The sequence below is a fragment of the Myodes glareolus genome, chromosome 11 (assembly GCF_982192425.1).
Source record: "Myodes glareolus chromosome 11, mMyoGla1.1, whole genome shotgun sequence".
Lineage (NCBI taxonomy): Eukaryota > Metazoa > Chordata > Mammalia > Rodentia > Cricetidae > Myodes > Myodes glareolus.
The window spans coordinates 52,875,004-52,901,957 of record NC_142036.1 but is presented as its reverse complement, the minus strand read 5'-3'; the positions used below and the strand labels follow the sequence as shown (position 1 = coordinate 52,901,957).

The window sequence follows — 26,954 nt, the reverse complement described above, 5'->3', positions numbered from 1 at the left end:
GTGCCGTGTTCCCTGGAGCATGTTTTGTAGGCTTAGTCTACTCTGAGACATAGCTGTCATCACAGCCCATGCTTAATTCTGTTTTAACAAAGGCGTCCAGGCTCCAAAATTTCAAGTGCTAAAGTAGGAGAGTAAATTCTGTGGCTTGCTATTAAACTGAGATACCTAGAATACTTAGTTTTATAAAATATCAGCTATCAAGACATTTAAACACTCAGTTCCTTTTAATGTGAATGAGAAACTAGGATTTTAATAAACCAGTCTTTGTTAGCAACTTATTTGAAGTGAGGACACTGTCTTACATTAAACATTTTTTTTGTTTTTTTTTTTGTTGTTGTTTTTTGTTTTTTTTTTCGAGACAGGATTTCTCTGTAGCTTTGGAGCCTGTCCTGGAACTCGCTCTTGTAGACCAGGCTGGCCTTGAACTCACAGAGATCCTTCTGCCTCTGCCTCCCGAGTGCTGGGATTAAAGGCGTGTGCCACCACCGCCCGGCTTTTTTTTTCTTTTTTTATGTTAAACAATTTTTTAAAAATTGTGCTCTGTGTGTGTGTGTGTGTGTGTGTGTGTGTGTGTGTGTGTGTGTGTTTGTATGTATGGGTTAGCTGCCTAATGTAAGTGCTGGGAGCTAAACTTGGGATTCCCTGAAAGAGCAGCAAGCACTCTTAACTGCTGAGACATCTCCAACCTCATTTTCTTGCTTTTATATGTGAAATTTTGTTTTTTTTAAGAATAAATTCCCATTCTATGTAAGTATTTCCATTCACTTGCAAATATCAATGAGAAGCCAGTGATTTAACTTTTAAAATGCTTTATTATTTTTATGTATGTGTATCTGTGAATGGGTATATGCATGTGTGCACAGGTACTCCCAGAGGCCAGAGAAGGGCTTTGATCCCTGGAGCTGAAATTGTAGGCTGTTATGAGCAGCCCAGTGTGGTTCTGGGAGCCCAACATAGGTCTTTGGGCCCGACAGATGGTTCAGTCATTAAATGCTAAGGCTCACACTTTGAAATGGAGAGTTTAGTTCTAAAGTCAGGTACTGTGGATAAACAGCAAGTGCTTTTAATCATTGCATCATTTCTACAGCCCAATGATATGACTTTAAGACATCAGTTGACTAGTTATTATGTGTGTGAGTGTATAGTGTGTGTGTTTGGACATGAATATAGAGTTGGTTTATTTCTTCTGTCTTTATGTGTTCTGGGGGATCAAACTGTGGTTTGTGGGGGATCAGGTCTCCAGGCTTTTGGGCAAACACTTTTACCTGTCCAACTGTCTTTTTGACCCAGTGGTTTTTTTTTTTTTTTTTGTCAAGAATATTTTTTTCTTTTCAGGTTGTGCACCTGAAAAGATATATTAAAAAGGTATTTTTGGCTCTAGCCCATTTAAAGTTTTCTTCAATGTTTTGGATTATATGAAATGCCTAGTGGAGGTCTAAAATTTACAGCCTTAGGAAGTGAAAGGTATTGGAAACTATTCTCATATTCCTTTATATTCGTTATTATTTATTGTTTATTATTCCTATCCAATAGATAGCAATAATAGCTATCTAATGTAGGATAACAATCTATCCAGGTTTAGGATATGTTTTATAAAGAAATTTGTGTCCTTTATGTTTTAATTTTTGTGATACTGCTCTTGGAAAGTTATTTTGGTTTTGTCCTCCCTCCTTCCCTCTCTCCTTCCTTCCTTCTTTCCTTCCTCCCTCCCTTCCTTCCTCCCTTCCTTCCTTCTTTCTAAATTTTATGTGCATTGGTGTTCTACCTGGTGTTCTACATATGTATGTATGTATGTATATATGTATGTATGTATGTGCGAGGATGTCACATCCCCTGAAACAGAAGTTACAGATAGTTGGGAACTGCCATGTAGGTGTTGGGAATTGAACTTAGGTCTTCTGGAAGAGCAGCCAGTGCTCTTAACTGCTAAACCATTTCTCCAGCCCCTGGTTTTGTTTTACAGAACAGGATCTTATGTTGTCTAGGGTGGCCTTGGACTCACTGTGTAGCTAAGGTTGGCCTAGAACTCCTGCTTTTCCTATTAAGTATTACTGCCTGTACCTCTATGCCCTGCTGTATTATAAAATCTTAATGTTAGTGGAAGGAGAGAAACAAGTCCTGCTCGCTGTTCGTTGGTCTCTGCACATGCTCTGTAACATGCATACGAGACAAATGCACAGCACGCAGATAAAGAAATGCAATTTAAAAAAACTGAAAAGTCTTGATGTGCATCTTTATTCTCAAATAGCTATTGACGGAGTTGCTGTTACTGTCCTATGCTGGAACTTCTAAACAGTCACTTTAAATGTACTAGTCACTGACATGTGTGCCTACAAATTATTCCTGGGTTAGATTTGGGAAGAAAATGAGACTGTAGTAATGTTTGCTTTTATATCATGAGATGTTAACATGGAAGTTTCTTGAGGATTAAATTCTGGGTAACGGCTATTTTTAATGCTCAATACCCTGCTTTTTGGTGGCCCTGGGGGGTGAACTTAGTTTTAGATACGCTGCATCACCAAGCTGCGTCCCTTCTCTATTTTTTATTTTTAGATGACCTCAATAAATGGCCAAGCTGGCCTTGCACTTGCTGTGTAGCCTTTCACATAGAAAAGGGGTGGGGTTTTGTATTGTTTTGATTATTTTTTTATCTTTGTTTCTGGACACAGAATATAAACTCTCGTATGAGAAGGGTGGAACTGGAGAGATCCTTTATCTGCATGTGTTTCTGGGTTCTCATTTAACTGAAACCTCAGAAAGGTGAAGGTCTAGTTATATTTAGTTTAGCTCCACAGCACCTCAAGCATGTAAGTGCTTCATTCTGAACAGGATAAATAACAGTCTCCTTCTTAAGATTAGTGGTTTGCTGCTCAAAATATGGGTGTGTACAGATTTGTTTAAACAATGGTCCTGGGTAGTATCAATGTATGATATTAAATGTTTATCATTTTGTTACTTTACTAAAATGTGTTTTAAAATTTAAGAATAAAATATACATGTGGTGGTACTTAACAGTAGTTCCATTGTGCAGAACAGAACAAGAATTATTTGCAAACAGCCTCAGGTGAAATCTAATGGGAAACATTTCAAATGGTCTGAAGTCCGGGGCAAAAAAAAAAATGTGTCTCAGATAAACCTCTGATCTAAGTTGTAGTCCTTTCTACTGCTCTTTGCATGATTTGCTTTCTTTCTTTAATAAATGGGTTGATGGCTAGATGAAATAGGACCTTATTATATTATCTTTAATGTGGATTTTATAAAACTCTAGTTTGCAGGTTACTTTGATTTATGAGTTTATAGCAACCTTTTTATTATGGAATGTTAATACTCTTTTGCAAAGCATTCTACATGAAGTGAGTATTTAGTTGACATCATGTGCTCACAGAAAAGGCAGACTTTGAAAGTTGTTGTTTTAGTCTTTCCGTTTTAAGTTTCACACTGAACTTTTCTTACAGGAGAGCTCTGACCTCCCAGTCGCTCTGCTCTTGGCTCAGCATAAAGACAGATCTACTCAGCTGGAAATGCAGTTAGAGAAGCCCAGGTCCACGAAGCCAGTCACATTTTCCACAGGCATTAAAATGGTAAGCCATATTTTAATTGCTGTTTGAAGGAGAGTTTTCAGGACTATGCCTTTAAATTCCCTAGTAATTTCTACAGTGATGTGAACTGCTGAAATGTTGAAGAGTCCGTATGTCCTAGGCCAAATGTCTGGAAGTACAGACACATGCAGTATAAGGAAAGAGAAAAGTAATGCGTTTCTAAGTGTGCAAAGCAGTTTTGTTCATTTTGATATGGATTGGTGTGGCGTGGGTGTGTGTGTCACTGGAGGTGGGACCCACGGTTTGCACATGCTAGGCAAGTGCTGTTTCATTAAGCTACACCCTCAGGCCTGTTGTTACTAGTGTATAAACTTGTAGTTGTAGGTGAAAGAGACGTGCATAAATATGGTTATTTAATATACTATTTATCTGCTGGTATAAAATAGAACAGTGGATTGCTTTATACTTCTGCAGACAGTTATTTTCTACATAAATATATTTTTAAAAAAGCCATTTGTAGTTTCTGTACTCTTTAAGGATAGAGTGATTTGAATTAAAACATTGTCTAAATTTACTCATTCAAAAGTAAGACTAAATTTATGAAGTTTTTTTACTGTAGTTTAAGAATTATCAGTTTTTATTTTTATAACTTTTTAAATACATATATTGTGGGGGGTTCTGGGTGTGTGTCAGGGTGCATGTGTGGAGGTCAGAGGACAACTTGTAGGAGTTGATTCTTCAGCTGTGCAGGTTTTGGGGATCAGGTTCAGGTCGCCGGGCTTCTCATCTGTAACATTAAGTCACTTGCTTCTTTGTAAGATGGTGCTGAGGACTGAATACTGCGTTCCTTAACTGCTGTTTGATGTTTATACAGCATTCTGAAAGTGTGAAATAAAATTAGCATTTTGCAGTATTCTGTAGTATCTTGTTTTCATACCATAGTATATATGCGGTACAATATATCTATATATGTCCACTATTTATTAATATAATTATGCAGAATTTTTATATATTCACCATTTTTCTTAAAATATTTCACTTTAAAATAGAAACCTCATCAGTTAAAATTACAGGTTCATAGCTTGTTGTGAAATGATTTTGGTATCTCTGATTTGTGATAAGTTTTAGCAAATAGAATGTATCTTGTTGTACTAGTTATGTTCTCTGTAATTTTCCTCTTTGCACCGCTACTGTCCCAGTATTTTCCATGAACATTTATTTATTTTAAGGCCTTCAATCATCATATTTAAATTGTCAGTTTTCCTCTCTTCTTCCATAACTCTTGTTTGGAAGCTAGTTTGTTGAATGGATGGTTAGAGACTGAATGAACGGACAGTTGATCTTAAAGAAAATCATGAAAGCTCTTAGTGAATTTTATAGACTGTAAATATTGGTCACTTGGATATTGTGGTGAATGAACATACAGATTCTTTCTTTTTATCTTTTGCAACTTTAGTTTTAGCAATTGTGTAACCAACAAACCAAACCTATGTAAGAAATGGCTGTTATATAGACAAAGACACTAGTAACAAAATGTTTCACCTGTCATGCTTGCTCATTCTAGTCAATTCTCAGGAACTTTTTCCAACTTTCACTTTTTGAGACCTAATTTTAAGTAGAACAAACTGCTCTTGAATTCTTAATTTAGTGGGAGATAGTCTTAAGCCAGTTGTCTGTCTCCACCTCCCAGGTGTTTTGGTTAAAGGAGTGAGTCACTGAACCAAGCCACACTGCTTCTCCTTCCTTCCTTCCTTCCTTCCTTCCTTCCTTCCTTCCTTCCTTCCTTCCTTCCTTCCTTCCTTCCTTCCTTCCTTCCTTCCTTCCTTCCTTCCTTCCTTCCTTCCTTCCTTCCTTCCTTCCTTCCCAATCACTGATCAACAAATATTTTGTAATGAACAACACAAGAAAGGTCCTTGTCTGTATACATGTATTTCCTTAATGAGATTAGGAGATGCAACCACAGCTGGCCCAACAACACACCTTCTCATGAAATGTGAAACCTCAGTCTCAGTTTATCATGGACTCTTTAACCAACTTCTGTAGTGTGTGTGGCCTTTTCGGCGAGACTTGAGTGTGCATTACACCCTGGCTTTGGTCAGCAGTGTTGAAGACTCACAGAGATACCAGGTTCTAAAGAGCAGACTCCTTGAGAGTACCATCCTGAGTTCCCATGATTGTTTGCTGGTAGAGATACCCACTGTTTATTTGATCATTTTGGGTGGGGAATATGCTGAACAAACCTCTCTCTCTCTCTCTCTCTCTCTCTCTCTCTCTCTCTCTCTCTCTCTCTCTCTCTCTCTCTCTTCTTCTGTCCCTCCCTTCCTCTCTCCCTCCCTCCCTTCCTCCCTCTCTGTCACTCTCTCTTTCTCACTCTGGTGGAAGCTGTATCTTACTGTGAATTTGTTTTCTAATCATGTTTCACTTTTACCAAAGGCGTAGTTATAGCGAAAAGGCTTACTTCTGTCTCTGTGATGCTCTCGAGGGGACAGAAGACAACCTGCAGTAGTTGGTTCTTTCTCCACCATGGGGTTTTGAGGATTGACCCTAGGTCATCAGGGTTGTGACAGATCACCTTTACTTGACAAAAACCTTTGCTTACCAACTTCAAACACCTAGTTGGACCCACAAATTTATTCATATTTTTCTTTTCATTTCATAAATCTCTTCATTTCTCAACTCCCATCCAGCTCCTTTTTCCAGCTCTTAAAGCTGCCTACTTGGTGTTTGAGATGCATGCTGGTTGCTAGATAATAAATATCTTGAGGGTAGGAAGTTCCATGTTTAACTTAGCTTTATATAGTCATGAGTATGTAGTACTTAAGTAGTATTAAGTATTCATATCGGTTTTAAATATACAAATGCAGGTGATATTAATACATCTGTATGTAGTAAAAAGGAAACAATACTAACCAGGAAGTAGTGTTTAAACTTTTGAATTATTAGACATGATGGTAATGGGAAAGAAATTTGACAGAGAGATGAAATGGGGCAAAACCCTGCCCTCCCTTAGTAGATGTCCATCCAAAGCTAAGTTATTGACTTTCTGTTCTGAGTTTGTTCCCATCCTGAGTTCTGTTAATTTTGCATTCTTGCTGGCATTTGGTTGTGAGTTTAAAATATATCTTAGTTGTGTTGAATAGGTATTAGTGTCATCTCAATATGTTTTGGGATTTCCACAAATTTAGTATTATCGTCTCTTTGCACACTTACTTGCTATTAGTATTTATTTTGTGTTTAATATATGCTTGTTTGTATGGGTTACAATGTGGTTATTTTAGTAGAATTGCTAATTCAGAACAAATGATATTTCTATTCTTTAAATATTTATCATTTCTTTGTCTTGGGAACATTCAGAGTCCATTCTAAATGCAGTTTTGTCCTCGGCCATAGTTACATACATGCAGTAGAACATTAGAAATTGTTTTTCCTCCCCAGCTTGCCCTGTACATGTTAACCACCTCTCCCTTCAGCCACTGCTAACCACTCTCTGTGTCCATGGGACCAGCTACATAATATCTCCATGTTCCAGTCATGCTGCCGAGAGACAGAATTCCTTTTACTTTACAGCTGATATTCCATTGTGAATATGTACCACATTTTCTTTTCTCCATTGTTCTCGTGGACACTGGCTGTCATGGCCGTAGTGAGTAGTGCGGCAGTAAGTAGAGGCTGCAGACACACACCTCATGATGTACTCGTCTTCTTACCTTTGGGTACTTACCCAGCAGTTGAATGACTTGCTCTGTCAGTTAGTGGTATTTTGAGGAGTGTTGGTAGTGCTTTTGATAGTGGCCATGCTGGTTACACCCTCACCAGTTGTGTGTGGAGCTGCCTTAATTGCTCCTGCCCAGCCTTTGTCCTTTGGTGAGAGCTGCTCTTTGGGGGCTGCTGACATACCACCGTGGTTGTGACCTGTGTGCCTGTTGGTTAGTGCCGCTAAGCACTTTTCATTTACTTATTGGTTATTTGTGTATTTTAAAGAAATATCTGTTTGTATCATCTCCCCATTTCTAATCAGATTATCTACTGTCGTTGATTGCTTTTTACTCTATTTTCTCTTTAGTCTTTGGGGCGCCCACCACCCAGCTCCCAAATAAATACACTGAGTCTTAGTCTTTCTTATGAATACCAGGTCTTAGCTTGGCTTGTTTCTTGCCAGCTTTTAATTTAGATTATTCTATCTTCCTTTTGCCTCTGGGCTTTTACCTTTCTCTAGTCTGTATACGTTTCTTTATTTCTTACTCTGTGGCTGGCTGTGTAGCTGGGTGACTGGCTCCTGGCTCCTCTCCTCATTTTCTTGTTGTTTGTCCTGCTTTTCCCAGATTTCTCCTCCTCTATATTCTGACTGCCTGCCAGCCCCGCCTATTCTTTCTCCTGCCTTGCTATTGGCCTTTCAGCTCTTTGATTAGACCAATCAGGTGTATTAGACGGGCATAGTAAAACAGCTTCACAGAGTTAAACAAATGCAACATAAAAGAATGTAACACATCTTTGCATCATTAAACAAATATTCCACAGCATGAACAAATGTAACATATCTTTAACTAATAGTTTACAACAATCTAGTACAGTTTTTCACTGTTGGGTTGAGTTTCTTCCATTGTGGATATTAATCCCTTGCTAGATGGATAGACTGAAGTTTTTATCTTCCATTCTTTATCTGCTGTCAGTTTTATGTTTGGTCTTGCCTTTCAGCTTCCTTATTTGCAATATTAGTTTTGTTGTTGTTAGTTGCTTTTTTTTTTTTAAGACAAGATTTCTCTGTTTAGCCCTGACTGTCCTTGAACTCACTCTATAGACCAGATTGACCTTGAACTCAGGGATTCAAGTGTCTCTGCCTCTTGAGTGCCAGGATTAAAGGCATGTGCCACCATGATCAGCTGTAGTACTAGTTTTTGAAAAAAAGTTTGTTTTTTTTTCTAGATTTTTAAATAGGCATTTTTTTATCTTAAACTTTCCTGTTAGTGTGGCTTTTTGCTATAATCCATAGGCATCTGTATGTTCTATTTTTATTTTCATTTATTTCAAGACATTTTAAATTTTCCTTTATTCTTTTCATTGGTCCAGTGTGCTCAGGAGCACATTGCTTAGCTTCAGTGTCTGCCCAGTTTTTGAAGTTACTTTGGCCATTTATTTATTAGGGAAGGCACATGATGTTTTCATCGCTTAGAATTTGTTGAGACTTGTTTTGTGACCTAATATGAAATCTTTCTTAGAGAATGTTCTATCTGCTGAAGAGAAGAATGTGTGTTCTCTAGCTATTGGGTATATTATTTTGTGAAAAGTCTTCCTGCCACTTGGTTTATAGTTCCTTTATGATACCTTCTTACTGATTTTTTTCTTCTTCTTTGGTTGGGTCATTTGTATATTGAAAAACTGTCAGATTGAGAAAATTGTGTTTTAATTCTTTATATTTTTTTTAAAAAAATTTTTGAGACTGTGTTTGTCTGTGTATAACCCTGGCTGTCTGGAGCTCAGTCTGTAGGACAGGCTGGACTCAGACTCACAGAGGTCCGCCTGCCTCTGCCTCCCGAGTGCCTGGATTAAAAGCGTGCACCACCACTGCCCAACTCTTAATCTGTAATTTTAATTGCCTATAAATTATCTCCCTTAATAGTTAGTTGATGCCTTGTCCATTATGTTTTTCTAGCCATTTCTTGTATTTACATTGGGAGCTACTGTTCCTGTATGCTCAGATTCATTAATTTTTTTCTTTCATACTGCCTAATATACCGTTTAACCACTGTATATTTTTTCATTTCTTTCTCCTTTCTTTTCTCTCACTCTCTCTTTCTCCCCTTCCTTCCTTCCTTCTTTCTTTTTTTTGTCTTCATTTGAGACAGGGTTTCTTTACCTGAGCCCTGGCCTGCCTCAGACTCACAGAGATCTGCCTGCCATCCCTCTCTTCCCAGCTGGAATTAAAGTATGCATGCACCACCTTATTTTCACTTCATGAAGTATGTGTTTTATTTCTGGAAAGTTCTGTTTGGGTGTTTGCATATTTCATTTTTTTTTCTCTCTTGTTCACATCCCCCCTATCTTCTTGAGCATGTGGAACATATTACATTAGCTAGACCAGCTGGGCATGGTAACACAGACCTGTCAGCCAGTCCTCAAGAGGTTGACATGGAGAGTCCTGAGTTTGGGGTCTGACTTACTCACGTGAGTCCAGCCAAAGTGAGACCCCTGTCTGAAAACACAAAACCAAACCAACAAATATACATCATCTTTACTAATATCTTTTACTGACATTTCACCACCTATGTTATTTCTAGCATTGCATTTATCAACTGTTTGGGGTTTTTTTGTTTTGTTTTGTTTTTTCTACAGGACAAGGTGATATTTTTGCCCTAGAAGTCGCTTTATCTCAGAATGGGTCTATAGTTTTTAGTATCTGATTTTAGACTTACTGTCACATCTGTTTCTGTGTATTTTCATGTTTTAGATATAATTTTCAAGAAATTATTTTAAATTTCATTTTCAGCTGTTTAGTCCTAGTATATGTGTAGCTTCATCTTGTTAGTATTTTTTACTAAAGGTTTTTATGTCTGTATTTCTAAGAGATACTATAGTGAGCTGTGTTTCCTTTGCTGTGAGTACCATTGTCTTGCTGTGCTGTAGTGCTTTTACCTATCATGTTTCGTCAACTATTTTGCTTTTCTCGAAAGTCGGATGTCTTAGTTTTAAAGGTGTGTGTGTAAAATGCTGTCGTTCCTTGTCACATCTTTGTAGGGTTCTCCAGTGAAATCATCAAATTCTAATTTGTTTATATTTATTTATTTGTTTATATGCAGTTGATAAAACTTAATTTAAAAAATAGATTTAAGCTATTCAGGTATACCACAATTTTATTTTTAAAGAATCTGAAGATTTCATTTAAAATATCGTATTTGTTGACTTAAAGTTGTTATACTGTTTCCTCAAAGTCATTTTAATGTAGCTGTAAGACTTACAGTGATAATCTTCTCTTTGTGTGTGTCTGTGCACGAGAAAGAGAGAGAGAGAGATTTACTATAGCCCAAGCTGCGCTTAAATTTTAAATTCAGCCTTGATCTTCCTGCTTTAGTCTTTCAAGTACTAGATTACATAAGTGAACTACTCTGTCTGGCTCATACTTCATATTAATATTAATGAAGTGACAGTAATATGTAGATTTTTGATCCATTATAACTCTGTTTTGCTCATCGGGCATTTTGGAGTTTGTTTGCTTATTTGGTTTGTGAGACATATGTGATGTGTAGTCCCAGCTTAACTCAAATTTTATGACAATTTGCCCTAAAAATATGGGTTGAGATTACAGGTGAATGCTGTCATTCTCTTCTCTGAGTGCCATTATTGGCACATATATCTTGCTCTAAAAGGAGCAGTTACAGAATTTATAAATTTATATATTGTTTCATCTGGTGATTTATATTTACTCTATTTAATTTTAATCTTTTTAGTATCCTTTATAATAACTATTTTTTATTGCTAAGTATTCTTTGTAATGATGGTTTATTGCCATTTCCTTTTAGCTGTAAGGGTTTCTTTAATGTTTTGCAAATTTCTCAGTCATTGTTTAATCCAAACCATCAAAATTATAACCCTCTCCATTTGCACAGCCCTTGCTCACACCAGACACATACTCTGCTGCTGAACTTCAATCCTAGCCCTCTCAGAATGTTTTCATTTTGCCTAGTTTAGTAGGTTAAAAAAAAATACATACAGTTTAGTAGTTAAAAAAAAAAAAAGCGTGGTTTTTAGTATGCCTGGAATCTTAACACCTGGGTGGTAGAGGTAGGCAGATCAGAAGTTTAAGGTCATTCTCAGGTACCTAGTGAACTCAGTGCCAGCCTGGGATACATAAGACCCTGTTTCAAAAAAAAAAAAAAAAAAAACAACTTGGTTTTATGTTTTTTTCTTTTCCTGATTTGGAGATCTTACACTACTTCCTTTAATGGGTTCTAATGAGAATTCAGTTGTTGATTTTACTGGCATTTTCTTATTTGTAGTGAATCATTTTTGTTTTGATCTCTTCACAGTCCAGGTTTCAAATTTTATTTCCCATTTTATATTTCTAGCAGATATGTGGATTCAGCTTGCTAAAGTATTTTAAAATACTCTGTGTATATGAGTGTTTGCATGTATGAATGTCATTGTATGCATGCATGTATGGGCATTCCTGGTGCCTGAAGAGGTCTCCTGGAGCTGGAGTCGCGATGGTTGCTGTTTCACCACTCTAGTTGGGGGCATAAACCTGGGACAACAATACAATAGCCAGCTTTATTCAGAGCATCAGACAGTTTATACTCTGAGTAGAGCATGCAGTCCCAAGGAGAAGCCACATGTAGCAAAAACATGCTTTTCCACAGAAGCATGTGAACAAATACAGTAGCAGCTGTGGTTATTCGTCTGACGTGAACTCACGCCAGTTCACCACTCCTGGGAGAGACTCGAAAGCACATTTCAGAACAGCCAGTGTCCTGAGAGCCTTTGAGGTCCAGCACCAGGACTCTTCTTCAGGGTTCAGATTGGATGCAACAGCAAGCCTAAAGGACCTTTTCTTTGGGTATTTGAGGGTGAGGGAATGAACTCTCTCACTGTGCTTTTCCAAATCAGTCTCTTTATTCTTCTGCTCCTATACTAATTCTCCTGTCCTCTTTCTAATTCCTCCTAGCTGCTTCTTCTAGCTTCTCTCACCCCCTCCCAATCATCTCTTTATAGTAGTTTTGAAATGATGATAAAACAATTACGAGCGTTGCCTCTCACTGGTCAAAAGCACATTCCTAGGTTACAGGAGTAAGAGCAGGACTAGACAGGGGGAAGCACAGTGCCCAGTGACAAACTTTGAGACATAGGTCTATTGTCAACAGACTGGCAAGCGAAGAATGGGCATGCTTTCTTAGGGTGCTTTGTGTAGCAGCCTAGGTTGGACATCTGTGACTCTGACCTTGTGCACAGCTGTAAGGTTTTAAACTTATGGTCCGTTTACAAAATGCCTTTAGTCTAGCTTGAACCTGCTCTGAGGTGAAAGTGAGCTAATTGTGGGCAGTTAGTCTGAGCAAAAGAAGAAAGCAGGCTTTTAAGTGTCTGTGGTCCTTGTGGGACAAATCTAGTTACAAAGCATGTCCCAGCACATATTCTATACACCAAAATTACATAGCTAAATGAAAACTCACCTTCCTGACCATCCAGAGATATATGTGCCCATAAGATTGACATGTAATCATGACATTACATATATACATCACATGAGATTACACACTACAATGCAGGTACTGGGGAGACATCAAGCTGCTTTAGCAAAAGTGATCAATAGTTTCCATAGTCAGTGGTCCTGCAGGCCTTGCCTGTACAGGGTTAACCTCCATCAGAGAATTATTCCTCTGGTGGGCTCACATCTGAATTATCGATTGCCTGTATATTTCCATGGTCTCTGATACCCATGTTATAAAGGAACAGAAATTACAAGACTCTTGTTTTGTTTACTTGGGGTTTTCTCACAAGGTCTCGGAAATCTTGCACAGTTTCGTTCGTGGACCATGTTCCAACCATTGTGAGCCACCATGTGAGCTGAGAATAGAACCTGGGTCTTCTGGAAAAGTAGCCAGTTTCATAACCATCGAGCCATTTTTCCAGCCCCACCAATTTTCATTAAAGATTTTTTTATGTGTGCATGTTCATGAGGTGTATCTGTAATTCACTTGAGCTTCAACTTTTATAATGTTTTTATGTGTGTGAGGCTTCAATACAAACAAGCAATTTAAATGTTCCATTATATTTAGACTTGGAGTCTAAATTTATCTTTGATTGCCTTTTTCTTCAAGTTGTCATAGCCATGTGATTCAATAATATTGCTGACAACTTCAACATCTTTACTAGGAAATACTATGTCCAGTTTTTGTTTTAGCACATGGTGTTTTGAATCATATTGTGAAAGCATATTGCTTTAACTCACTTTTCTCCTGGCTTACAATATTTTGAACTCATGTAGTCATATATATATATATAATATCAGATAAAATAAAGCTTATTATCACCAAGTATAAAATGTGTAAAAATAAGGTTAAAATAAGGTTGAAAATGATCAGAAATGTTAGTTTTTCTTAAAGGTCTGTATAATCTTGATTTAACATTTCTTTTTAATGAACACTGAATGAAAAAAATTTAGTACTAGCAAGAGATATAGTGTATTTGGTATTGCATTAGGAAATGCGTATTTCCTTCAGGTGTTTGTGTCAATAACCATTTCACTGGAATATATCACTGCCATATGATGTCTCACACTCCAGTTCCCAGCTGGAGACCTGATTTGCTGCCTTCATCCTTAAAAAGTGTTACTATGAACAATAGGGAGGCAAAGGCAAGGAGTGGGGTGACAGATGGCAGGGAAATAAAACAGCAAATTTCTGCAGCCTTGTTTGTTTTGGCTAGTTCTTGTCCCAAGCACATGGAAATACTTTGCACATTTGAGGATTGTGAGCTGCTCACGTGCTTTTCTGGAGAAACAGTAAATCATTTGTGTACCAGAAACACACTCAGATTATTCTGTTGTGACTTTTTATTTCTGGGGTTTCCTTCGTCATAAGAAAATACATTTCTTCTTTCAAATCATATTTTTAATAATATATTTGGAGCATCCAAAGCATGAATTTAAATTGGATGGTGCAATTAATATAAATAAATGAAAGTTTTATTAACATTTCCTTGTTATCATAGTCTTCTCCTATAAAAATAGATGTTATTAATGAGAAGAGACTTAACATATATACCTGAAGTCATTGTAGTGAGGTGTTTGCAACTGCCTGTGCTCCTAGATTTCTTGTATGTTAATTATATTAATAAATTTTAAGACTAAAGAGCATGTTCTAGTGTTGAATACATTCCCATGTATATACAATATGGATATTATTAATCAATCCCCCTTTGTTACTGATACATTCCCTAAGCATAGGATACGGTGAAAGTTCAGACCTTTAGATTATTTGTTTGTTTAATTATTATTTACTTTAGCAGAGTGCCTCTTGTGTTGAACATGTTAAGTTTGAGAGAGACCAGTAACAACTTGTACTGGTACCATTGCTACTTGCACAGCTATAGTGTGCATGGTAGTAGATCCTACATAACTGTGCCACACTTAGCTCTTTTTAATGACGATCATTGGAAATGACAAGGATCTGTAAAATATTTTTTTTATTTTTGGTTTTTTGAGACAGGGTTTCACTGTAGCTATCAAGCCTGTCCTGGGGGAATTTTTAATCTCCATGTTAGGAATTTTCCTAAAGCGAGCTCTCTGCCGACGCAAAAATCCCAATCAAGCCAAATGACAACGGGCCGAATTAAAGGAGGTCCAGGTTTAATGGGATTTCTGTGTTCTCGGGTGGTCTTGAGGGGAAGCAGGAAGCCGCAAATGTGACTACAGGACAGGGGGACAGGGAGAGATATGGATGGATACCACCTGGAGACTTTCTGGGGAGCAGTTTAAATAGGCTGGGGGAGGGGGTCAAGGTTTGGTGAGCACAGGAGCGGGGCCTCCAAAGTTGGAGGCCCGAGACTGGGACTTACACTCCATATTACTAATTTTGGTTTAGAGATTATAGGCATAGATGTAATTATGATTTCTGCTACAAGTCCTGTGTTCCCTGAAATCGTAAGTGATGTTACACACTTTTTCTTGGCTATTTTGGGTTCTAGAAAAGTTCCACTAGCCATTTCTAAAATGTTGTCAAGCTAGTTCCTTGTGTCCTACTACATGGTAGTGACTTGTTCCTTTCTCACAGAAGCATTTGGATTGAGAATGGAAAGTAGTGGAGAATAATTATAATCTTCTTTTATTCTAATTTAATGGTATAAGCAAGGGAACCCCAACCCCCATTTATAGAAGATAGAGTTGTTATGGCCATAAGGGCTTCAACGTGAGATTGGATGGGTTCAGATTCTGGTCCTGTGAGTTAATGCCTGTGGAACTTGGACAGATAACCTTGGTCATCTTTAGAATATACATTGTAAAATAACATAGAGAAGAGCTCAGAGAGGATTCTCTGAATAGTCTTAGACATTGTCAGTTACTGTAACAGCAAACTGTTTCCCATATTTAACAGTTTTTCCCATAAAGATTAACTTTTTAAAAACCAACAAAACTTACAACAAAGATGGCAAAGCAAGAGTGTAAGTAGGTGAATAACCCCACACCTAAGATCAATCTCACACTTGACTATGGGCTTTTGATGCTGGGCATGGGCATACCGCAGAAGTGTCTTTATCGGGTTGGATGTGCCTGACCCTTTTCTGCAGAAGCATGCTGATTATGTTGCCTCTTGTGACTCACAGAACGATGACTGTGAATATGTGGGTACACTTGAGAATGAGTGGCACCTGCTGGGGCTTGGCAGGGATGGATCTCGTAGGACTGCTTCATCTCATGAGCAGAGAAATACTGGCGTTCAGCAAGTCATGTCAACATGAGTTGGACGTGACCCTCATCTGGGTACTCTTAGTAATGTCCAGATTCTTACTCTGCGTGATAGTATTACTGTTACCAGTGTAAATAAAGTGGAGTGTTTTCAAAGTACAGGAAGAAGACAGGTTTTTGTTTTTGTTTTTTTTTCTGGAGATACTTGAGAAATTGATTAAAGTCTCATTTTCTGTGATGGCAACTTTGACTCTCTTGGGCAAGCTTGATGCTATTAATGTGGGAAGGAAAGGTGATTAGCTTTGTTTTGTCCTGTGTGAACTTTGATGACAGACTTGGGAGTGCACTGGGCTCTGCATCTCATGCTGGATAGATCTATCGTTGTCCAGGATTCCTGTCAGTTGTACCAAGTGAATTCTGACTTACTTGGCTGGTGGTTTTATGAACGACAATTGACTTCAGGTGGACTCAATGGAAGACTGGAGAAGTTATCAGCTGTATGCTATTCATGGTGGGTTTTGGTCTCTGTAAAGATAGCAGGAAGCGCCATTGGATTGGCAGAGACAGACTGAGCTGTTTCATGTGAGCGTGTCATGACGGAGAGACTGGAGATTTTGCCGATAGGCCAGGAGGTGTGGTGAATCCTGTTCATACCTTATTTGGCTTTGCTGTATTGGAGGATTAAACCTGTTACGCTGTCTTTAAATGCCCGAAAGAAGTGTTGCAGAGAGTGATGGTCCAAACCTCTGAGCTAGATTCAAAGATGGGAAGGATGCTTAGTATATGCTCCTGTAATCTGAATATTGCTGTATTTGAAGTGTTTATCAAGCCTAGAGGTGACTACTGTTAATATTTCATATATCATGCTAGCTTAGTGATAAATTATGTAATTATACATCTTGTAAAATACTTATTTAGATCTTCTGCAGTGTTCTCGTCTGTAGTTGGTTTGTTTCTGATTCTTCATAACAGCAATCTTAAGAACTAATGTTCCATGGATGCCTCCCCCATGCTCTGTTGACCTGTAACAGTGTGATGGAAAATGGTTTTTGCTAACAGAGTGTAGACTGATACAAGTTAAACTCATGATTTAAGTAAAAGATGCACCAAATTAAAGGAAAAAAAACCAAACAAAACAAAACCAAAACTTGGATATAGAATCTGCCAGAATTTTCAGCCCTTTAGAGAGGTGAGGAGAACTCGGAGAACCATTTGTTCTAAGTTGTAAATGGGCTAACTATAAATAATGTCACAGTCTTTTATAAATTATTAGTGGGTCTGTAAGTCATTAAAAGGATGATATAAATAATAATCACATTTTATAGATAATTGAAATTCTAAAATTTACTCTTTTATTTTAATATTTTGTGGGACTTTCTGCTAAGCAGATACGATCTGGTTAAATGCATAATGAGACAAACATCAGTCTTTTAATCCATCAGAACTGCTGAAAACAAAAACAGGACTGCAACTATGTCAAAACCTTGGATGAACTCAGTTTAGAAACAGCCTTGTTTTCTTCAGTGAGATGCTATGGTTAGAGAAGCTGCATAAGCGCTCATTCTCTTGTTCTTTGTGTAACTGTGGTTATTGCTGCCAATGCAGGGACACGTGTGTCTGTTGTAAAAATCATGTCTTATGAAACAGGAAATCTAGGTCCGCTTTTGTGAGACACTGTGGTTTATGCCTTAACCAGATATAGAGAGAATTTTGTCTGTGTCACATAGATTTTAGTCTCTGACCGTTGAAGGGAATTTTGTTTGGTTTTGTAGACTCGTGCTTTCGATTGGCAGGCCCTAAAGTCTAAATTTGTTTGGAGACCAAGAGGGCCATATTTCTAGACTGTTTTAGTGCTTTGTTGGTAGGTTGTGAGTATTTAACCATGTACAAGGATGTTGAAGGGACAATCAAAAATTGAAACCTTAGTAAGATTGGAGATGATTTTTCCTAGCCTTTCTAGTTTTGAGAGTCCTTGAATTTTCTTGCTTTAGAGCCCGAGTTAACCCTGGGTTTCTGTGCTCCTCCGAGCTCTCACCATAGGGTGTCTGACCCTGCTCTCAGTCGCTGTGAAGAAGTGTTAGTGCTCTGTGCTTGCTTTTTTCTTTTCTAATAGGAAATTATAAGGATAAAAAGTATAATTTCTGTTGACACTTAAAATGCACAAATATTAAGCAAGATATAAAATAAGCAAATAATCCTTAGTTTGTTTTAAAAACAACTACTTCATATATTGCTTTAAAATTTATTTAACAAATGTCTTTTTAAAAATAACAATAATGAAATAACAATCCTGATGTTTATTAAGTAAAATCATACAATTGCATTTCTCCCTTTAACACCTTACTGAAGTCAGGAAGTTTTTATTATTGTGGATTGAGGTTGTAGCTCAAGATCAGGGAGCATAATAGGATTCATAGTGGCAAGAGGGGACACGTTCTTGGGAATTTAGTGGTACTCTGCTGTGGAGACATCAGTGCCCGGGAAAGGCACTAGATGCTAGATGGGAATACAGAGGGCAAAATGAAAAAAGAATCTGAAGTTTAAGAATTTCAAAGCTTTGCCTAAGGGCCAACTGTATACCCAGGAAAGAGAAAGTAAATCATTCTTTGATTTCCCTCCTGTATTGTTCCCAGAGCCCAAGACTAAATTAAAGATAATTAGTGTGCTTTATGTGTTGTCAGTCTGGGATTGCACCATCATTAGTAATGTTCTTTCTACAGGAAGATGTTTTGAGTTGTAATTTGATTATAAACAGATTGCACACTCTCCCCACTCCCCCCACCCATTTTTTGCCTTTTTTCGGAGGAGGGATGATAGGATTTTGCCAGACTGGCTTTGAACCGTTGATCCTCTCACCCCATCTCCACACTGGAGCTCCTATAAGCCTGCATCACCATGTCAGGCCGCAATGGAGTCTGGAAAGGGCACGTTTGACTTGTTGACTGCCTGCCGTGGTTCTGTGTGGTGGATATTGAATGACAGTGGAGCTGGGACGAGTGGTCCTCCTCCTGATGTAGAGGATGCAGCAGTGATAATAGAGGCATGCTGTAGGCATGCTGACGCTACTGAATCATATTTTATTTGATTTCTTAAATTTATTTATAAGCAAAACCAACACTTAAAAAAAGTTCCTATTCATCCTTGTTCACAGCATACAGTTTAAGATGTTCAGATATAGGATGACCTTTTGGACTGTATAGGCCCCTCCCCCATCTCTGTCTCTGTGCTTCTGCCTCTGTCTGTCCCTGTTTCTCTGCCTCTGTCTCTATGTCTGTCTTCCCCCTCCCTCTGTGTGTGTGTGTGTGTGTGTGTGTACATTCACCCATGTGTGTACTTCCGGAGGTTACCTCTTCCTCTATTGCTCTCCATCTGGTTTTGAGAGTCTGTCACTGAAATGCTTTTAAAATAACAATGAGTGATGTGAGATTAAAATCAGCAACAAACAAACCTTATTTTCTTAAAGCACAGATCCATAAGCATAGGGTTTTATTAATAATTTTACTTTTGCCTTGTTAAAGACAGCAAGGCATGTAATTTTTTTAAGATATGAGTATTTAAAAAGTATTGTTTCTAAATAAATGCTAACAGACTAACTTTTACAACTTTTAGTATGTAAGCTTTGTGCGCTAGCTTTTTTTCCCCAGTGCAAAATGAATCTTAATATGCCCTGCAATTAGTGACAAATAAGAAACTTTGTAATTAAGAAGCGATCTGTTTATTTAAGAGCTTTCGAAGGCTGTAAAAGATTATCCTTGGCTATATGTGAGGAAAATGTTGTGAAATAATGCCCCTCGGTTCCCCTTTTATAATAAATCTCAGCTGTGTGTTCTGCGCAAGGGCTCAGTGCCAAAAAGAACAGGTTCAACTTGTCCGTGAGGATTTGCACCACAGCAAAGCGTACAACTGCTTTGTGGAGGTCACAGTGGAGGTCACAGGTTTGTGCAATGGAGTAAAAGTGGGTTACAGACACTCTAGTCCTCATGTTGCTTGCTGTTTAAGAATCAGTGTTAACGTCAAGCATTAAAAACATAGTTCGATCATAAAAGTAAGCACCAAGAACAGTTCTCAGTGTGTTCCCAAATGAATTTAACTTCATCAGCACCTTGTACCAAAATACTTCTAAAGAGCTTCAGAGTAATTTTATCGTCATTTCTATTATGCAGAAAAATTATTTTATTTGGTAGTTCTAAATGTGTTTAGTAGAGTAGGAGACCCTTGTGTAAGAACCAAGTGCTAAGGGGTAGGAGTTTCTTATGGTTGAGGGAGGGGAGTGTGGATGAGTTCCAATGCAAGGTCAGATGTCCTGAGAAGGTAAGAAAGTGTATGTTCTCATTAAATTCTATTTCTCTTGATCTTAATATGACCAGAGTGTCAGAATTTAACAATAGCAGTGAAGGAAATGCTGCTCTGTATTACTACTGTAACTCTTTCCCCAAGTATCTTAGGTTTATTCATTTGTTTTGTCTATTTATCTGTCTCTCTACCTACCTACCTACCTACCTACCTACCTACCTACCTACCTACCTACCTACCTCAGTTTTTAGAAGAGACGACTCAGAAGTAGTCTGTTGAGAGATGGTGAGAACCAGGCAAGGAAGCTCTGGGTTTAATATAAGGATTCCTGAAAGCCATAGAAGGAAATGGGCAGATGCAGAACTTACCTGGGCTGTGTTTTGCCTAAAGTTATGTCTGATTACTTTTTCTTATTTTGGTGACCATGTTTATTTTCAGTGGTGATTACAGCAGAGCAGCAGGCAACCGGTGCTGTTGGTGGGAGATTAAGTGGTAATCTGTAGAATGTGTTTCAGCACAGGCAGCTGACTGGCGGCAGCATCTGTCGTAGCAACTGGTCATATGTTATGACTTACCAGTGCAAAATACCGAGCTGTAAAATTGAGAAGTGCTTGGAAGTTAAGTTCTTCCTTGTCCCTTAGGTTGCTGTTGCTGTTTTATTAAGTGTACCTCTCTTTGATTTACTTTTTTTTAATAAAAGGAAGACAGTAGAATAAAATTAGTTTTTATCCCCATGAAGTAAAACAAAAAGCAAAATAAAAAAAAAAAATAATTTAGAGCAAACTCTGTGACAGTCTAGATGCTTCTGCGTTGTGGGACCAGCACTTAGACTGAGTGATACCTGTGTTCTCAGGAGAAAACTCTAAAAGGACTGTGTCTCTTCTGTGCTGCTGTCCTAATCCATAGAGTGGTCAGGAAGCACTGTCAGAGGCATGGGGTAGCCGGCTTAAAGCGTTGGTGCCTGAGAGCTCCGTGGAAGGTAGTTTATTTCAGCATTGCTAAGAATTATTCTTTTTAGTTGAAATAGTCTTTCTGATCATATTTCAAAGTGTATACAGTTTATAATGGCTGGAAAATAAGCCATTAACCTTTATGTTATTTAAAGAAGTTGTTTCTGCTTATTATGAAAAAGCTGAACATCTAAGAAAATGTATATAGAAGTTAGAGTCCATATCTCAGTAGAGATGCAGTTTGCATAAGCCTAAATATTTTTCAGAAATTGTAAATATTTTTTGCAAATGATATTTTAGCAAACTAATGTAACATTCATTTAAAAAGAGCCTATATATAATACATAAGTAAGTACTTATACTTTATGATAAATGGTTATAAATCCATGTTGTTGCATATTAATTTGTACATGTCAATAAATATTTGAAAATAGGGTCAGTTCTGGTGATACACATTATATTACAACATCACAGTACCTACCATTACCTAAATATTTGATAAATGAATTTAAATATTCCGATAATAGGAAAGTGCATGGGACCTCTGGCAATGGATGGTTTAAAACCTTGGTGGGAGGTCTGGGGAGATGGCTCAGCAGTTAAGAGCACTGGCTGCTCTTGCAGAGGTCCCGGGTTCAGTTCCTAGCACCTATATGGTAGCTTGTAACTATTTCAGTTCCCGAGGATCCAACACCCTCTCCTGGCCTCCTTGGCCACCAGGCATACCCGCAGTGCACATTAAAACCAAATCCAAAAAAAAAAAAAATCCTTCAGACTTGGGCGGGGTATTAGTTATTTGTTTGGCTGCAACAATATAATACAACAACAGAGATTTTACAGTAGTTATTCATTCAGTAGTTCAAAGACCTTAACAAACAAAGAGATTTGTCATATACTGTTTGGGAGGGTGAAGTAAAGGATTGGAGGGGCCATTATAAAACACCTGTTCCTTCCTAAAATAGACATTCTTAATATGCACCACACACTGTCCCAGGCAGAGGATGTGTGTGACTCAATCTTTATAGCTTTTTGGTATCTTTTCACTGAAAAAATGTTTTTGTTTTGCTTACATAATAATGGAACATTTAGATAACTTTGCATAAACCAAATTTATATTTTATTGTGATCAGAAATGTCCACACATTTTTAAGTTGTCATTGTCTTTGGTTAACTACTAATTCATTTTTGGTACCAAGATAAGAATTCTTTCTTAAAAATTACTTTTGTAGGGACTTACAACAAATCAGCTAAAATGTTCTGTGCCTAAAAAGCTGATTTTGAAATTTCTGCCAAGTACTGTTTTCCTTAGAATTAACACGGTCTTTTTAAGGAAACAGGCTTTGTCTCACCAGATAGTCTCCCTTGATGTTTTTCTTTTCTGATCTTTTTATAGAAACAAACATGATTTGCCGGACGCTATGTCCTCTTGGCAACAAATTAGAGTCCAGCAGCAAGGCAAGCAAAAGAGAAAAAATTAAAAGCAGTCCTCTCACACACTGTGTTGTTTGTCTATGCCCAAGGAAAAATAAATCTAAAATAACAAAATCAAAATAAATAAATACCTTGGGGTTTCCCTCTCTTCCCTCCTTCCCTCCTTCTCTCCCCTTTGAGACAAAGTCTTCCTCTGTAGCCCTCCATAGTGACAGACTTACTCTGACATCCTGTCCCGCTTCCCCGAATACTCAGATACAGGTAGGTACCACCTAACCTTTTCACTTTTAAGTAGGTTGCTTTTTATTTTTGAAGCTTGTTTTACAGTAGTTTATCTTTGTATGTCAACAAATGTCAAAGTAGAGCTGAAGTATTATTAGAGAACATGTTTCTATGTGGTATTTGAACACTGGACGATGAGTTTTGAGAGTGGGCGCTGTGAGTGAACTAATTGGTGGGTAGATTGTGATATTTCAGAGCCAATTTGCTAGAAACATTTTATAAAGTCTTGTCTTGACTAAGAGAGAATATGACATAGCTCTTTAGCTTGGGACCATTCTAGTTGATAACAATGAACAAAGTTTAAGTTCAGCTTGACAAATTAGAAATTCTGCATTCTGCTGAACTAGGAAACAAGGTGCTGTCTCAGTGTATGCAGGGCGAGGCCTCCTTTCTTACTTATGATTAAGAAGGAAAATATATTTTGGGTTGGTGGCAAATGTGTTTTGAAGGATGAAGAGGAGTTAGAAAGGCTGATTCTAGAAATGTCATCATTAGAATGCTTTAAAAGTGATATATTTTGAAGTTATATTCTGCCCATTTAAAAACATTTATCTTGTCTGATGATTTTAGTTAAGAACTGGGAAATACAGAAATAAGTGCTTGTTTTTCCCCTTGGGGTGCTGCTTTAATTATGTGAACCAAACGTATATTAAGTCGGAGGAAAATCCTGTTTATTTTTGTGATACACAGAAAGGCAGTGACTTATTCTCCTTAGTGGTCATGGATTCCTAGCAGACTCCATTGCTGTCCCAGTCTTCCCTCACCCACATCATAGGCAATATAAATAGACTTAGAGGATTTCTGTGTTCCCTCAGTTCATTCAGCTCTTAGAGGGAACACCAGCATAGGTGCCTAGTTATCTTTTAGCCTCCAGACCCCTGCCCTCAATTTGTCCTTTGACAGTTATTGTAAACTTTGAAAAATAATGAGAAAAAGTCATTCTGTGTGCTTGTCACGGATGGGGGATGAGTTGTACCTACCATGAAATGATGTTTTACCAGGAAGTTATTACCGTGCAGCTGTTTCGGTGATGACAGGCTGACATCACCCTGGAGTGGCCGGAACAACAAAGTACAGAAATTACTCTACTTGTTCCTAAAATAAATTGAAAATACCTGTCCTACCACAGAAATGTGACTCTAAATAAGCAATTTGTAGACGGTGTCAAGCATATTCTTTTAGTTTGCTTGCATCTTAAAACATTATAAAAATTCATACCAACACATATATGCATATATACACGCACACATGTTTATTAGGACACTTACCAAAATAGAAACTACAGAAATACCTTGTTTAATTTTTCTCAATAACTTCCTGTAGATCCTGTCTCGGGAAGTAGCCCTAGAACTGAGATGACTCAGTGCCTGGAGAGTGAAAGGCTCAGGACCCCAGGTTCAGTAGCAGTGCCACATGCTGTGTAGCATTTACGAGTTTCCCACTGGGAGAGGAGCACCTGTCTTGGCATTGTTCTTTCCTGTGTTATTTAAATGACCTTAAGAAATGCAAGTAGAAAGCCAGGCAGTGGTGGCGTGTACCTTTAATCCCAACACTTGGGAGGCAGAGGCAGGTGGATCTCTCTGAGTTTGAGGCCAGCCTAGGCTACAGAGTGAGTTCCAGGACAAGCTCCAAAACTACACAGAGAAACCCTGTCTTGGTTGTGGGGGTGGGGAAAGAACTACAATTAGAAATGATTTCCTTATACTACATGATTACTGAAATAAAAACTCTGCAAGGCAGAATCTGATTTGCACACATACATATACACATATAAGATATATGTATAAGTGATGTCCATGAATGGTTGTGTGTGGGCATGTGTGTGCCCGCACACATATACATGTGTGCATGTGTGTCTGTAAAGGTCTACAGTTGATGTCAAGTGCCTTCCATGATTACTTTCTACCTCACACGTTAGTCAAGGCTCTCTGTTAAACCCAGAGACCAGGGATCTTTTGCCTCTGCCCCTCATGCTGGGATTACATGTGGGCCAACTGACTCACCTTGCGTTCCTGTGCGTGCTGGGGAACCGAACTCTGGTCCTGACTCTTGCATACTTAGGTTCTAAGCTGGATCTTACAGGAGTAATGGATGGTGTATTCAGGCACGTAAGATATGGTTTGTAGCCATCTACCCATCTCTCCCGAGAGTAGTGATTAAACACCCACTCCAGGTTGTATGCTTTTCTGTGGCTCTGCTCATTAAACTTTTTATCTCCAAAGCCTTTTGTTTATTGTATGACAACAATGATAAAAATGGAAAAGGTTTTAGTTTTGTGCCTTTTTTGAAACAGTATTCTCTACAGTATATTTAATCACTAATATAGGGTTTACTTTTAATCTTAAGAATCAAAAGCAGGGGCAGTAGTATCTCTTTGACTTCCTCAAATATATACTAAGCAAAGGGAACATTTTATTACAATGAACTCTGTGTATTATGGGTGTGAAAGAGATTTCCACACATGATTTAAAACTGTTCTTGCTCTATGGAACTGGAGAGAGAGAGCCCATGGTGAAGAGCACATGCTGCTCTTGCACAGAACCTGAGTTCACTTCCAAGCACCCACTTCCAAGTTCCCAACTGTCTGAAGATTTACTTCCAAGGAGGTCCTCAGTCCTCTTCTGGCCTTCCAGGCCCTAAGCAGTGCATGCAGGCAATTACACATAGAAATATTTGCAAAAAAGAAGAAATCCATACAAATAGCTATGCTAACAAGAAAAATGTTAAAGAGTGCTTGCAGAAAATATTTTCAACTACCACATAAACACAACAATACTTAATCAGTATTTTAATTTGTTTGGAAATATTCTAAGTATATGGACCAGAGTGGTCTGACACTAATACAGATTAGCCTGTATCATCATTCTCCAGAATCCTGAGGTAAAGGGCATGATCCTTGACCTGGACTACCAGGTTGACAGGTATTGTGGGCTCAGAATTGAACTCCAAGTCTACAAGGCCTCCCATGTGTCCAGATCCTCTGTGTCCACTCACTGAGCTGCTCAGAAGTTGAATGTAGGCATTGAGCAACATCTGGGACTCTAGTTACAGCTGTGGCAGCAACAGAAGCTTCCACAGTGACTGGCCATTCATCCTCTCCTACATAAGTCTGGACTTCAGCTACTATGGGTTGAACAGAATCAGGAGCTACAGCAGGGGGCCTGACCGTCAAGCAGGATCTCTTGGGAACTACCCCGAGCATCTCCTATGGCCTGATCATCATGGAGGGAAGCTTGCAGGTTGTGGTTGACTTTGGAATGGAGCTCGCTGTGAATGTGCCTGAAGACGTGGACTCTACTTTAGCAGAGGCATGACCTTGGGAATGGGTGGACCCAGAAACATCTTTATAGCTTCCACTTGATTCTGGCAGTTTTTCTTGAACGTTCTGTGAATTCTTCTGCTTGTACTTAGCTCGTTGGTTCTTGAATCAAATCTGGTTCTCAGTCACACCAATCATTAGTGCCAGCTCCACACGTTTCACGTTCCTCCAGACTTGGAGGAGGAGCTCTTGTTCATTGGAGTACATGGTGTGTACTCTCTTATAAAAGTTGTGTGGCGGCATCTTCCTGTGGACTGATCTTATCAAACATGCTTTCTGTCTTGCCATTTGTTTCTGTGATAGAGATAAGATGTTCCAGTATTGGCTTGCAGGCTTTTGTTTCTTACTATTTGCATTTCAAATTAGCATTGACATCCTTCTGAATGTAGTTCAAGCTGTCTGCACTGATGCGGTTTCTTGACACCATTCCTGCTGACTGCTCTTCCCTACTGTCAGAAGGTAAAACATGTCGCTCTGGTAATTTTGCTGTTCTTCCCAATGCACTGCATGGAGTCTCTATCCTATTCTAGTATAAGCTGTGCTGTCCCATTCTTTCACACATTGACTTTTCTATCCCTTTGATTCTCTCTTTTTAAAAAATTTCATTGTGTCTGTTTATTGTATACGGTACTAAGTTTTCATCTACATATGGAATATAAGTTGAGCACATCCTTCCATGATTCCCTTCCTAGTCTTTACTATCCCTCCACCCTTTCCTTTTGATCATCTAGATGGTTTCATTCCTACTT

The 26,954-nt window shown here is 38.2% G+C and overlaps 1 protein-coding gene and 1 pseudogene across 3 annotated transcripts in view; both read left to right on the top strand.

Moving 5' to 3' along the window:
* Positions 1 to 26,954, top strand: part of Mnat1 (MNAT1 component of CDK activating kinase) — a 161,383-nt gene that overhangs the window by 77,193 nt on the left and 57,236 nt on the right. For all 3 annotated transcript variants that reach the window (XM_085697540.2, XM_085697538.2, XM_048415716.3), the window contains exon 6: positions 3,456 to 3,581. In XM_085697540.2, coding sequence (XP_085553666.1) covers positions 3,456 to 3,581 — 126 coding nt within the window. The remainder of the gene's footprint in view (positions 1 to 3,455; positions 3,582 to 26,954) is intronic.
* LOC148120507 (geranylgeranyl transferase type-2 subunit beta-like) lies at positions 7,174 to 16,615 on the top strand (annotated as a pseudogene).